Here is a 15,265-nt window from a genome sequence, read left to right as displayed (position 1 = left end):
GGAGCCTGAAATCAATGCAGAATCACTTGTATTTCATCGAAATCTCAAAGTGCTCAACAAGGCAGGGAAAAAAGTCCAGCTAGCACAAGGAGCCCATTCAAACAGTCACAGGGATGCAGGAGGAGACAGAGAGATGGCAAACCAGCCATCAAGTACTGAAAGACACACTTCAGAGGGAGCATGGAAGCGCTTCGTTCATGCTACAAAGCCAAGTGGCCGCTGAACCCCAGCCACCAGGTCTGTTAACGCAGAGCTGTCCTCTCTCCAGGCTCCCCACGTAGGGCAACTGCAATAATACCTCTGAAAATACTACTTTTGGGGAGGTTTTAGTATGAAGGCATTAAGTAACTTTGATAATAAATCCTTCTTAAAATTAATGCCCATCTGGGGGTGCTCGGGCTGTGCTTCAAGAAGCCTTCTCAAACTGCCACTATTCCATGAGACCTATTGGAACAGAGTATTCTTAGTTCCCATAAATGCCTGTTTTTATATTCCCAGTATGATCTCAAAGCCAACAGAGATTGAATTAAGTCTCCTTACTTTATCTCGTCCTTAAGCTGTTGTGACAATTCACTGTATCCTACAGAGGCCTTGTAAAGAATTAGGCTGAATTTAAGTCAAAGGGGTTTATAAGATGACTACATATTAAAAATATACATACAGCTGCTTAGTCCATGGAGTCAATGCATAATATAGATAATTTTTTGTCAATTCAGTAAATGAGGTATTAAAATATTTTACTGTATATGGTCTCCAAGATCAGAAATAAATCCCCAAATAGGTTTTTAGAAGAAACTGTGAACAGATTTATAAAAATTTATATATAATTATACAGAAATAGTAGGTTCTGATTCACATTCCTCTCCTTTGAGGCTATTTCTCATCAGAGACTCAGCAGCTGTAAATATTACCAGTTTGATCTAAGGGACTGCTCAGCCTTAATTACCTCGCCATAAGCAACAGTGTTGTTGTATCTTCTCATTTCTGGATAAACATGGTCCAGGTACCACTGGAAATTTTTACACTTCAAGCTCTTCCTTAATGCTTTTCTCTCAGAAACATCCCCAATGTCAATACCTGGATTCTGAAAAATAAAGACACAGCAGGTCACTGACCAGATACTCTTAAAAAAAATTTTAAAAGAGAGTATTTCACTGATGTTTGGTATCACTTCCAAGCTGCCTGCAAACTGCCAGCAGCTGAGTAACTCCCAGCAGAGGCCATGCCAGGGAATTTTAGCATGTGTGCCCAAGCCGAAATCATCCTCACAGAAGTCAGAAGGAAGACTTGGGTTTCACAGCCACAGCGAGGAGGAGATATGCACATCTCTCATAGGTTTTGAAGGCGTCCTTGCAATGGCCACCAGACTGATGCTGGACGTGTTTTGGTCCTGGGAGGTAATTTAGAAGAGAGAACCCAAATGGAGAAGAAAATGTTTTGGAGGAAATACGAGAAGTGCAGCTTTACAGAGGTGAATCTTCTCACTGATGCCCCTGGGCTTTGGATCCATTTGAGAAAGACTGAATCTGCCAATTTTTAAAAGATCTCACCTCCCTTTAAGTACCGATGTACAGGACTTCCAGAAGAGCTTAACAGCAAATGTACATCAGGATTTAAAAGAGGGTCACATGCTGAATCCTGGAAATGCAAATCCCTCACTGTGCATTGAGCACCAAACCCCTTCCCCTTACACACCAACGGTGTGTGACCCTACTAAGAGGCAATGCAGAGGACAGCACAGTTAAAAGGTATAAAAGGCGGGGGGGGAGGTTTAAGATTCATACATAATAGAGGCAGATAGCTAAGAATAAAGGATAAAAATCACAGGAGAAGAGAAGTTGAGGCTGAACCTCAGAAAAACCTCTTGACGATTTGGACAATTATGTGGTGAAATAGTCTCCCTGGAGACATAGAGGAACCCCACTGCTCAAGCCAATTTAAAAGCAGAAAAAGCTACAATATCTGTCCCTGAAGGAACAATCTTACAGGAGCTGGGAGCCAGGGCTGAAGAGAGCTGTCGCCCTTTAACCTTTTATTCCATTACAGAATTTGGGGAACTAATGCAGCAGCCAGATGAAGGAAACCAAAGGCACATTGCAGCCCCTTTTACTCTTTCCTACAGGTGTCTGGGTTTCTACTCTATTTTAGCTCCTGCTCTTGTCTTTTGCAGTGATCATTAAATACAGCTGGGAAAGCAATTTTCCATTACAATGCTTGTAATGATCTTCTAATGAATTATTCACTCTGCTTTAGAGAAGACACCATTTTAATAGGCGACTGGTAGCTGATCGGTAAAAATAAAGATGATTCAGTGTAGACAGGTAGGACAGGCTGAAATGTGAGTGGGCGAGATGGGTCACACAGCAAAGTGGGACCAGAAACCAGTCAGCACCTGAAATATTCAGTGCATGGGGTTTGTCTTGGTTTCGAACATAGTGGCATCACAAAATAATGCAGTGTATATCATAACCCCTGCACAATATCACCTGTCAAACAAGGCTTCTCTGAAATTAAACCTCAATTTTACTGGTAAGACCTATATAAAAATCTCAAATTGTTTTTAGAGTAACCCAGATGTGTTTCCCCAGACCCATTCCCAGTGCCAATTCATGTGATGCTGCCTTTTCCGAGCTGTACAGGACCTGAGGCTTCCTGATGAATTTTAATCCCTTTTTGCCACGCTCCAAAGCTGTTCCTGAGCAGCAGCATGGTGCCTCACCTCTAAAAAGGAATCGTCCTGAGGATTGGGGCTGAACCTGCAGTAATTTATGATCCCTGCCTATGGGCATTTGGATCTTGCAACCTGTTTTTAAGGGAGACCTGAAATCACTCAGTCCTGCAGGCAACTCTCTGCTCCTCTGAACGCTTGGAGCAGTGCCCATCACAGCCAGTGCCCTCCTGCAGCTCACTGGGTAAACAGCATTTCTTTCCATCCCTGTTCATCTATTTCTCAATAACAAACTAATCCAGGACTCCCCACCACCCCCAGGATGACAAACCGGCAGCACAGGCAGCTCATCGACCCTTCCCAGGTACCTGTTGTTCTCTAATGCAGTACAAAGTTGCGACTACTGCAGCTCTAAATGCCAGTAACTCTCCCTAGATGTAACCTTTCCTCAGAAAGCAGCAGCAGCTCATGTTTTTATGTTTTAATGTTTTTCAAAATGCCCCCGAGCACAGTGCTGCCAGCTGGGTACCCTGCCACAGCAGGATCAGGACCGCAGCAGCTCTTTGCATGGGTGTGATCTGCAAGGTATGAATATTTTGTGTTTATATTTAGCACCAGAAGGGTGGCTGTAAATAACTGCTCACATAGGGTATGGCCACTTGTGGCAATGGTTTTTCCTTGCACTTCAACGGAGCAGCCCAGTTCTCATGCTTAAATAAGTACACTGCAAGTGGAGTGGCTGTCAGGGGGTTCTGCAGGGCACCCCGAATCCTCATCCCCCCCATAACCTGGAGAGCATCACTGCATCCCCTCCTCACCACACCTTCTTCTTCTGGCAGGACCAGAGGCAGGAGATGGGGGGGACTGGCCCAGCCGGGGGTGCTCCCAGTGCGCTCCAGGCAGTGTTCAGAGCCAGAAAGCAGGAGATGCTCATGGGTTTCATGATTAGAGAGAACCTGCATGGAGATCGGAGCCCAAGCAGCAGCCTTGGACCGACATAAAGTCCTCCTGGAGCCTACAGAGCTTACACAGAAGTGCAGGGAATCACCTAGATAGGTCCACGTGCAGGATGTGTCCCCTGGGCATGGTCACTTTGTCTTGCTGGCAGGACGCCAGTTTTCCAAAGGCACGCCATGCTGTGATGTGGCAGGATTTACACGAAAAATAACATGTCAGATCTAAGAAAATCTAACCATTTCTGCGCAGTAATAAATAAAACCACCAAAGCTACTTAAAGAGAGTGTTTCTGGAGCACTTGCACGAGGCACTGCTGAGAGGGGATCTCCTTCCGTGAGCCACTGACCTCCAATCCTTTACCTCTGAACACGGTTTCTAAGCGCTGATGGCCTCGACTTTCCCAACACTGGGAAAGCAAACAGCCCAGGCACCTGGACCACGCACCGTCCGCAGTGAGCTCTGGGCAGCGACAGCATCTGTAAGCTGGGAAACCCGAGCTGGGCTGCATGCAACACGGACCTCCCCAACCTGCAGGAAAAAAGCTCATGCACTGACGATGCTGATATTAATAATCTTCTGCCAACTGACTTTACAGACAGACTCCATCTGCGGAGCAACGTCATGACATAAACTCACACTGTGTAAACACTCAACGGGGAGATAAACACTACAATACAGGTTTAATTTTTAGAATGAAAATAAAAAGGCTGATGTGAACAGTGGGAATTCCTCCAAAGTCTGCAGCATCTCCATCAAAGCTGAGGGAGCTCTGCTGACTTCCACAGCTGGGGATGCGACCCAGGGTATTCAAGGCTCTGCTTCACCCAGGGGCACTAAATGCTCTATAATTCAAGTTTTTAACCCAATAAAACGAAGACTTAGGATAGGGTGCAATGGCCATACCTCCAGAGGCAGGTTCCACGCAATGTAGACATGCCATTTGTAGTCGTCCATCCACACCTCAGCCACCCGCAGAGCGTTGCGCTTGGTGTAAAAGCCAATGTTGTTGTTGTAGGGCTTCTTCTTGCGCTCGATGTGAGCCACCCTGGAGCAGGGCAGGACCTCCATGCTGCCACCACACAGCCACACCTGCAACACAACCACACAACACTGTCAGCACAGGGCTCTGCTGTGATGCAAAGGGTCCACATATACATCAAAGAGGAAGAAGTGTTGGGTTTATGAGGTTTCTATAATATCCTGGCGAGTGGAAACGCATGGCCAGGTTTGGTCTTTGCTCAACAGCGACACACATAGGGAGAATTTAACCTGTAACCAGAGCAAAACACGTGTCAACTTTAGAGGGATCAGGTCTATATCCAGCAAGTGGTATTAATGCGTTGCAGGATCCAGTGCTGAGTTTACAGTGATGTTGCTGCTAAATAAAAAGGATTAGCGACTGGAATAGTTGAAACACTTGCAAGATCTCCTCCTGCAGAAGGGATGACTCAGTGAAACATATGGCAGGGACAGATTTCTCCCACTTGAAAACACTTGTTCATTATTTTTCTTTCACATGCTGTTTAAAATTCCCTTAAATCACAGTTTACAACTTAATAAAATCTTTTGAGATCTTCTTTTTATCACGCAGAAAGGGAATTCGCAGAAAGACTTGCCATACCTTGGTTCTTCTATCCCCGTTTGTCTTCACCAAGAAGTTATTTATCTTAATTAAAGATGCGTATCCAGGACACCAGGCAATCGTTAAAAACACATATGCCAAACTGGCCTAATAATCCCAGTTTCGCCTGTTTTGCAGTCTGCTCCGCATTATCATTTTGCACAGTTGTTATAACACCCATCATTTCTGGGATCTCTTCCAGACTCACCACTTTTTATCCCATCTGCGTTCCCTAAATTTTACCCTGCTCAATACACTCTCCCGGCAGCACAGGGACCCTCCTGGCTGTATCAGCTGCCCTTTTTAATCTCTAAGCGGTGGGTTTAGCCCATCCAGTGCTGGGCACATGCACATCCCAAGCCCAGGTCACATGAGTAAGGGGCAGTACAGGAGGGAAACATCTTCCCTTGGGGTAATCCTGCTACTCATGCTGTTCTCACTTCGATTGCTGCAGAATATAGGAGCCCACGTCAAAAAATCAGAGGCCCATTTTATTAGCTGGTGCATAAACACATAGCAAAAAAATCCCATCTTACTCCTGTTCTGCTGTTTGACCTTCCTGAACACTTTTAAATACAATTGCTTGCCTCCAGAGTGAATTCAGAGCTGATCTCTGAGACGAGGGATATGCCTGTCCCTCCTATCCAGCTGCAACCACACTCGCCTCTGGCCAGCCAAGTCCACAAGGTCTGCTCGAAGTTTTGCAAGAGGCCACATGCTGGCAAAGCAAATAAGAAGTGAACAAGGTAGTTCTAAAGAAAAATATACACATTTTTAAAGGAACATTCCCAAGGCAATAGTTTGAGAAAAACTGCCTGTGTTTCTTGCCTGCTCAGTTCTTTAGTTTCTCAATGTCTTGGTGAAATAGGAGCATCGAGTGCTGCCCTTGGGTGCTCCCAAAGCTGCTGGGTTCACCCACAGCGCTGAATAAACCTGCCAGTCCTGTAAGATCCCCAGCACCACCTGGTTTTGTAGTTTTGGGGATTTGTTAGGTTTTGCCCTGATTTGAGATCAGAACAATTATTTTAAAAATGTAAAAACCATGACGTAATTAAAATGTCATTTCCCAGCAAGTTTGCCTCTAACAGTAAAGATGCACTATTGCCTTTCCATGCTTCAGTTAAATAATTCACATGGCTTTATGCTAGACAGCTTTCCTAGATTTCTGGAATGTCTGTACAAACTATCTTGAAATGCACATATTGTAAAAACCTGAGAGAGAAAGAGTGTTGGGCATTGTGCAAAGGGCATTGGTTATATACGTATCCACAAGCCAGTTCCAGAGAGATCAATAAAAATTTAATTCAAAAAAGGCACTTATGCAGGGAAAGACCATACTTCTATCTCCTAAATAAAGCCTGAACTGTCATTATAAACTAAAAAATCTAACTGTTTTTACAAGGCATTTATAAACATTTTTGCTGGTAACAACAGGAGCAAAGAGACCTATTACACGGGAAACAGCCAAGTCACACCCGGCATTGCTGTCCTCAGTGTAGAGGAGTAAACCACGGCCCCAGGAAGATGTTGCTTGTTCCCATGTGCCTGCCAATGACTTTCTGTTCCCACTGACATACAAAAATGCATGTGAACCGGTCCACAGGTGACAGCACAAGGGCTGCAATCCAGGGGACATCCTCCATGGCCATGAAGCATGAGGTGTACTTGCCCTACAAGCTAAGCGTGATGCTTTATCCTTGCAATAACCATGACTGTGGAGCGGTGAATGGCCCAGAGAGAGGCCCCAGACTTTGTTCTCTTGGTGCCAACGTGAGATGAGCTGCGAGACACTGCAACCAAAAGGGCTCTGCGGACCAATATCCTCCCAACAAGGCTGGAAGTCATCGCCTCACTGATGCCCTGATGCCCCAACCTGCAGCAGCTTTACCCTTGTGGCACTCAGACCCTGAGGGCAGAAGGTTCCCAAAGAACCTTCATTTATGTCCCTATTGAGCAGCCATTTGTCCCTTCAAAGACCTTTAGCAAATAGATTACCTTCCTATTAAGCAGATTTTTCATGTTCATAGCAAATATACCTACAATCCCTTAAGATACTCTATTTACTGCAACTAACAGCATTAACAGGACAATCAGTCCAGCATGCTGTTTCTACTAATTCTTTGAAGAATTACCTCTTAGTAGATGGGTAATCAAGAGCCAGCACAACATTAAGACCAATCAGAAAAACAAGGTTTTGTGCAATTAATTAATGTTTAGCCTATTTAACAAGGCAGAGTCTTTTACACTGCTTCCTACAAAGGATGAAATCATGACCACTTTGTTTTACAAAATATGCATGGATGGCATGTAAAGCCATGTTTAAAGACTCAAGATAGAGTATGTAACACAGCAGGTTAAATATGACAAGCAAGTCTCAAGTTTCTCCCTTGTTTTCTGACATTCAGATTTCAACATGACTATTAGCTTGCCATTCATCCACCCGTCAAGAGATGCAGAATTAAAAATAGAAGCATTCTCCTCCAGTAAATGACGGTGACTCAATAAATTCTCCATCAGTCTACACACAGGAATAATCAAACATACAGAAAGATGCTTAGATTTATAAATAACCAGTTAACACGAAATTCTAGTGAACAAATCCCAGAGAAACAAACAGAAAACAAATCCATCACCCAGAGATCTTTGATGTGTTTTTCAGAAAGCTGGTGGGTAATACACTTGCAATTATTTTCCAAGCAAAATACGTCCTAAGAATTCAGCATGGAAAAGCAGCAATTCCTCTCAAGCAGTGAAATGTCCGAGTACAGCTGAAACTGCATTGGCCATCTACTTTCTAGAAGCTTTTGCACATGTGGGAGGCAAACTTTGGTTAGCATGAGACTTCATCGCCATGCTCCAGCGATGGGGTGACCCAGCCTTGCTTTCTAAACACCCTTCACATGCACGAAGGTGTCATGGGTGTGTGAAAGCATTTGGGAAGCAGCTGGCATCACAGTGACCTGCACTGGGGATAACCCAAAACGGGAAGCAGATTTGGCGTGATGCAATACAGCTAGTGAGCTTCAAGGGAGGTCCAGGTACCTCTCTTGTGCACGCGTACCTACCAGCCAAGGCATCAGCATCTTCTCTGCCATCAGCCTTCAGGCCTCCATTTGCAATATCAAAGCTGTTTTTACGGTGCTCTTATGGAGCACTCTGTATGTCTTCATTCCTAGGACAAGTCCTTCATTCAGCTAGGACACAAGTAACGGCAGCGTTTGGGAGCATCCTGGAAAGCAATGGTGACCAGGCCTGTTAGACGGGACTGCGAGCGAGCTGAGGGAGGAGGCACCCTGGCATTGCCTGGGGAAGTGCACATCCCCTGCAGTTACTGCATTCCTAGTAATGGAGGGGAAATGGAAGACTGCTCACAAAACATAGCGTACTGATGGTCCTTTGTGCATCTAATAGAGACAGCGAGAAAATCCCAATTCGCTCGACCAGCTCATTGCAGCAGCCACAGAAACCATTTTCCAAGTGTTATGTAGTTAAGAACAATTACTGTCCATGATCCCCTTTGCCCTCAAAAATATACTGCAGCTATCAATTTGCCTTGCTTCTGTCTGCCAGAGCCAGCGATTAGTCCCAACAAGCATTACGTAAACAAAAGGGCTTTTGGCAATCTGCCTAATGTCAAAGGAGCCAGCCAGGCAGAAAAGGGTGACCCAGAGGAGATTCACCACCCAGGAGGGTGCTAAAAGCCCATCCTGTGCTACGCCAGGCTCAAGGCATCGTCCGCGCTGCCCAGTCGAGTGGGGCTAGAAATACGCGTTAGAGGGGCTGGACAAGCTCATGCCTTGAGGTTGGCAGTGCCGGCGCGATTAGTGCTTTACAGGTCTGGTTTGCTTGGAGGGAGCAGCCCAGAAGACGTGTTTGGTTGACACTTGGGGCAAGCAGGAGGATGCTGCTGAGCAAGGGGAGCTGCTGCCTTGTCCCACCCCATCCTCTCTGGCAGGTCAGAGCTGCTTCTTCCACTGTGTGCTGTCCCCCTCCACTCACCCCATGGAGCAGGGACCCCTCCGGGCTCCCTCCCTTGGGTGCAGGTGCAGCAACATTGAAGTCCACCCACCACCCACTGAGCAGCAAAGGACGCACACAGGGGAAGGCACGGCTGCACCTCTAGCAAAAGAATGGGAGAAAAAATTCACTTTGAAAACCAAGGTGTAATGCACAAATATTAAGAAAACCTTGTTCCTCTCCCCAGCCTTACGCAAGCAGTCCTTGCTATGCCATGGTGCCCACTGGCAGGGAAGCAGAAGATAAAATTATTAACTTGAGACTATTTTCATCAGAAAATACTGTCGCAGGGGCTGGTTCCCCTGGGATGTCAGAATAACTTGTACATCCCACTTCTCTTCACGCTGCTGCAAGCCATACAAGAGAATTCAGTCTCACCATCTGTTTTTTGCACAAAGAAAGCCGACATCAGAGAAAGAGAGAAGGAAGGACTTCTGCAAAATCAGAGACAAAACTGGGGCTGGTCCCTTGCCACCTTCGAGCCGGCAGAGTGCCAGGATGGTGCCCCGCCCCAGCACAGCACCTTCTCCTCTCAACCATCAGCATCTCCAGATGAAAAACCATACTACTGGTGCCCCTGGGCCGCTGCCTTATATAACGCTGTGCTTCCTCCCCATCCCTGGGATATCATTAATAACAATAATAATAAAGAAAAGAAAAGAAGGGACAGTGACTACCTTGGGTCCTGGATGCAGTGCTCTAGCTGGAGTGTGGTGTGACATCTATGATCAACACTGACAGCTCCCATTAAAGGATCCTGACTTTAGTTGCTTATAACTTTGCCAAATTTTAACTATTCAGACTGAAATATCCTAGAACAGCTCGAGCCTGCCTGCAGTTAATGCAAAGTGACATCATGTCCAATGGTGTCAAGATGAGTCTGTGAGGTAAACTTTTAATCTCTGAATGTATTGTGACAGAAGGAAACGGGGGAAAAAAACCCACTCCTAACTTTCATTACACAAACTCCAGGCTTTTTCAGCTGATAACTTCATTTCTAAGGCGATTAGCAAACCCATGCCTTAATTAGCAATAGATTTCCCATTTAACAGCTTTGCCTTATCTTCGCCCCCCTCCTTTCTTTTAAAGTAACTTCTTAAGTTAAGGGAAAAACACAATTACCCAGGGCCGCTAAAATAATAAGGAATGTATCAGAACAAAGACCTAAATAATAAAATTGAGAAACAGCAAAAAAGGCAAAGACATAATCATTTCTCCACATGCTCCCTTGTATAGTTCTGAGAGACGGTATCACTCCAAGTTATTCCTTTTGTCAGAAGAAACAACACATACAGATACATCTCCAGCTACGTAGCTGAAGCAGATTCTATCGTTTCTCTTCCCACTTTGGCCAAGCTCACACTGCCACGTCCTGCTCCTCAAGATACCAGAGCAGCAAAGGGGTCAGGAATGGCTTGAAGAAGTCGCTCCCCCAAACCTCTGTAATCCCTTGTGCCCAAAGCACGGCCACTGCTGCTCTCCGGCGGGACACGGGTGCTCCATGACGGCAGGGACGAGACTTGAGTGGGCAATACCAACGTAGGGCAGGGCGGCCCAAGCCAAATTCCTCACGCCCCAGGCAGTGGGGTGAAGGATTCCCACAGCAACAGCTTGTGCAAGGAGAAGTAAACATATCGCGGTTTTGGAGCAACCACCCCTTACGCTTAAAATCCATCTTGAAGAGAGAAGTAATGCAGTACCTGCCTGTTATTTAAGCATGCTCAGCACAGAGCAAAGGTGGTGTGTTGGCCTCACTTCCTCTAGAAACCCTTATGGTTTACAAATACGGTTACAAATATAACTTACCAGTAGTACCTTTATTTCCCTGGCACAAGGCTCATGTAATGTAGCGGTGAGAGACACATACCACAGCAGGCCTGTTAAATCCAAATTCTGGTAAACAAACACCTCCACATTGTTAGCTGATGGCTGTTTATGGGCGACAATCAGAAGCTGCATAACTCTCACACACAGCAAGCAGCCAGATCAGGCGTGGTATTCACGTGCCATCTCCTTAAAACATGGCATTTTCAATGGACCATGTCCTCACCTGACCATCTCAGACCATGTCCATTCAAGCAGAGAATGGAAGTCGGAGGAGAGGGTAATACTACATTTAAAACGATAAATTCTTTTTCTTTTTGGCATTCCTTCTCTCCCATTTTACGCTCATGGATGATACCACTTTGGACAGGTTGCTGTCTATCTTGTGCCAGACCAATAACAGAAATGTCCAGATTGTCCACTGTCCAAATATCTTACCTTTCCTGCTGAGACTACTAAATTCATTCCTTTAAATGGTCACTTAAAAATGCCAAATAAGAGTGGAACTCAGGTGCACAATTCACTCCACAAATTCTAACCTACAGCAATACTGGGTAATAGCCACAGGTTTCACCCTCTTAACTCAGCAAGGAACATAAATAGTTTAACATTTGACATATTGGAGACATTAGAATAATGCAAGCTTCACATCAATGCAAAGCAGTGATTTCTCCGTGCTGCCACAGTTCAAGGAGAATCATACATACTCACCGCAATTGTGTTTGCTCAAACTGGAGGCTTTTCCAATGAAAAATTTATGCTGTGCTGCTCCAACAAATGCAACGCAACCTGTTCTAAATAGTGCATCATTCCTGGCTACAATAGGTATTGATTTGACTTTATCACCAGATAAGATACATAAGAACGGGCTTGGTGGGAAGCTACATTTAAAAGACTCCGATCACAAAGTACAGCACGGGGAGGATTAGCTGTAATGACAAATGTCTGCATCCTCTTGGCTTGGAAAAACTGCTGAAAAGAAGCATTTTGCTTCTCAGTGCATCGGTACTGATATTTTAGTTGCTGCAAAATTAAACTATAGCAACCAGAATGACTGCAGCTTTGTCAGTCATTTTAGCACTTTCAAAAGTTTGTTTTTTGTTTTTTTTTTTTAAAAAGAGGAACAGAGTATTTTTAAATCCACATCTCACAAATGCTTAGTGAAACTGAAGAGATGCTCTCACACCTGAATTCCCAGCCTTGGCTGGAGCTAGAGCCAAAATTTGCATCACCAGCTCCCATGCAACTGAGGCCCACAAAGCTCCAGTTATGCGCTGAAGTGGTTTGCAACTATCATGCTGTAAATCTGTGTCTCTCCTAATAAGTCTAGTACTAAAATTCCTCAGTACTCTGATGTTATCTGATCAGTCTTGGCAGCATGACAAGGACCTGATTATGTTGTAATAGCATAATGCAAAGATTATTACAGACTCATAAAAGACAAGTGCCTTAAAAACAGCATCAACAATACCTGTAAGCCCTTTCAGAAGAAGAACATGCTGGGCTTTATACGCTTTGTGGTTCAGAAATTACCTGCGGGATTTGACCCTAAACTGCTTGGAGGTTGCTCTTTTTTTTCATTATTTTATTGCCAGTAATGTACCAAAAGGATCTTGTTCTCATTTTTCTATTACCATTTCTGTGAAAGCTGTAAAAATAAAATAGCATAAATAGTTCAACAGATTTTATATCTATTTTTCATGCAAAAAAGCCTTTAGAGAAAATTATCTGTAGATGGTTCTTCAGACTAACACGATTCCACGTGTGGAGTGGCAGGAGGAGGGGTAAAGGTGCCATGTATCATTTTAACCATAAGAGGCAGTTCTGAAACAATTATTTATGCAGAGAGAGACAGGCGTGTGATAGAGCAGCTCCTGAGCTGACAGCACCCCAGCTCCACTGAGCTCTTTCCAGTCCTCTTAACTCCAGCACATCACGATTGCGCCTTTTGTGATCTGTAATTATAGATACCCTCTCATCAGACCCTGATGGGGAAGGCGCTGGAAGGAAGCCGAGCTCCTCCATAGATGTTCATAGATAGATAGGATTGAATGTGACTCAGCCTATCCTCTCTGCAGAAAACTGCTCAAGTAACTCCTCAAAAAGAGCAGCTAATGAGTTTAAAACTAGAGCATGCAAATATAGAGAGAGGAAACGTATGTGGTGTCTGTATGTGTCTATTATTTGGTGCAAATGCCTAAGAGTACATACAGGCACGTACACACACGAGGTATTTTATGCCTTGTCAGTGCTCAAAGCCAGACTGACAATGTTTCCAAAGCTCTCCGATATTTTTGCCACATTCTTTCTTATTCATTATGCTTGCAAAGGATTCTGAATAACAGTGTTGAACAATCTGTCAGGTGTATCTAAGGCTCTCTACCTTAGCTTAAGATCTTGTTCTTCTTAGGAGGGGCTTCAAAGGGTCCTGCCCATCCCCAGTGCACAGAGCCTGCTCTGCCACCCAGCCGTCGCCGAGACAGAGGGAGCTGGATGTGTCTGAACCACAGTTATACCCATTCCTTTGAAAAATGCTCCATTCTGAATTTTATTGCTGTATTTTAGTTGATCATGGGTTAAACAGGAGGAAATGCTCAGAACTGATGTCCAGAAGTGTTGGAGCGCAAAACCTGTTTTCTTGGTCCTGCCAAAACAAAGAGCGATGCTGCGCTGCCCAGACACCTGACTGTCACTTCAGTAATGACCTATAGGCAGCTCAGGCAGGGCAAGTGAAATTTGGAACCTAGCTGTCCTCTGGCCCTTGTTTTAGAAGGGAAAAAGTATCTGCCCATTTTACCGAGGACAGATCCTCACCTGTGGGCTGTTGCATGCTACTGCCCAGCACACTCCTCCTCCCAGCACCAAGTCTGCTGCAGACAGACTTAGTGTATGCAAGTTTGAATGTTAAAACTAAGGTCCAAACCAGATGGTTAGAGACCAGGGCAGCTCTATCCTATTTTTGCCATTCACTCTGCCATATGCTTATTTTCTCTCGCAGTGTTAAAATCCCCTCTTCAGTGGAGCCATCTCATAGTTTGAAATAATGAATACTTTGCAACTCAAAGCAAGTATGGAAGTTTGAAGCCTGAGAAATTGCTGTGGCTCTGAAGCTATCATCAGCAAAACCACTGATAACTGATTGTCACAGCCAGCCTTCAACTTCCACTAAAACCCGATGTTAAAATTCTGGTACATGTGCAGGTAAAGCATTGTGCAAAGGCTCTCTAAGATTAATAACCTCCTAACAGCTGCTCTTCTCAACATGGTAGGCACCATCATCTGTGGAACATCACTCCTTCAAGTCTGGCCAACTCCTGTAACGTTTCCCATCAGGACAGAACAGCCACTGAGCTGGAGCTGTGATTTTAAATTTGGAAGCCCTGTCTTCAGGAGCAGCGTTTAAGGTGATAACTGTGGCACAGCTGTTTGATCTATCCATGAAACACTCCAGGACCATCGAATTTCCTTGGTGGCCATCCACCTGGACTCTCTTTCATCTTCAAAAGTTTCCAGAGCAAGCAGCCAGGGGTCATACTCACCATTAGATGTTGGTTTAATAAAGACCACAGCATTTCCTTGATGTAGGCATACTTCGGGTACATGGCCACTGACTTCAGAGGACTTGAACTTGCTCACGGCAGCCAGAAATTCAACCCTTCAACTACTGCACAAAAGTGATAGCCAAGAGGATCGAGGCTGTGCAGTCAGTGGGGACCAGATTTGGAAGGGATGGAAGCAAAAATGTGTCTGATGCAAATGCTTTTCTTCCTCCTGTTATACACAGCACTGTTTAAAAACAGAGTTGCATTCCTATTTTTATTAATAATAGTATTAACACTGCTCCTGTACAAGCTAGTCTTGATCAAAGCCTTGTTTGGATATTAAGTCCTGCCCTCCCCAAGATGAGCAGCACAACTCCCATTGTCCTTCCCAGAGCCAGGATTTCAGCCTCTCTCTCTAACCAGCAACAGCAATAGCTTTGTGTCAAATGCAGAAAGGATTCACATGGTTTTGATGAGGGCTGTCATGGACACATCTGCACGCCCGGCTGCTACGTCCTCCACGTTACAAAGGGCCTTGTGTTGGTGGCATGAAAAAGGCAAATGTATCTTGGTCAATTCACACTCTTCCCTATCTACAGTGAACTTACACGTTTGGATTATTTACAATAATTAAAG

General features: G+C 44.8%; 1 protein-coding gene across 1 annotated transcript in view; it reads right to left on the bottom strand.

Moving 5' to 3' along the window:
* GALNT17 (polypeptide N-acetylgalactosaminyltransferase 17) overlaps positions 1–15,265 on the bottom strand; it is a 216,548-nt gene that overhangs the window by 14,481 nt on the left and 186,802 nt on the right. The window contains exons 7-8 of the mRNA XM_069791502.1: positions 4,529–4,714; positions 947–1,084 (exon numbers count right to left, since the gene is read on the bottom strand). Of these exons, the coding sequence (XP_069647603.1) occupies positions 947–1,084; positions 4,529–4,714 (324 nt within the window). The remainder of the gene's footprint in view (positions 1–946; positions 1,085–4,528; positions 4,715–15,265) is intronic.

This window comes from Haliaeetus albicilla, chromosome 9 (genome assembly GCF_947461875.1).
Source record: "Haliaeetus albicilla chromosome 9, bHalAlb1.1, whole genome shotgun sequence".
Lineage (NCBI taxonomy): Eukaryota > Metazoa > Chordata > Aves > Accipitriformes > Accipitridae > Haliaeetus > Haliaeetus albicilla.
Note: the sequence above shows the minus strand (reverse complement) of the source record. Positions and strands in the feature narration are given on the sequence as shown.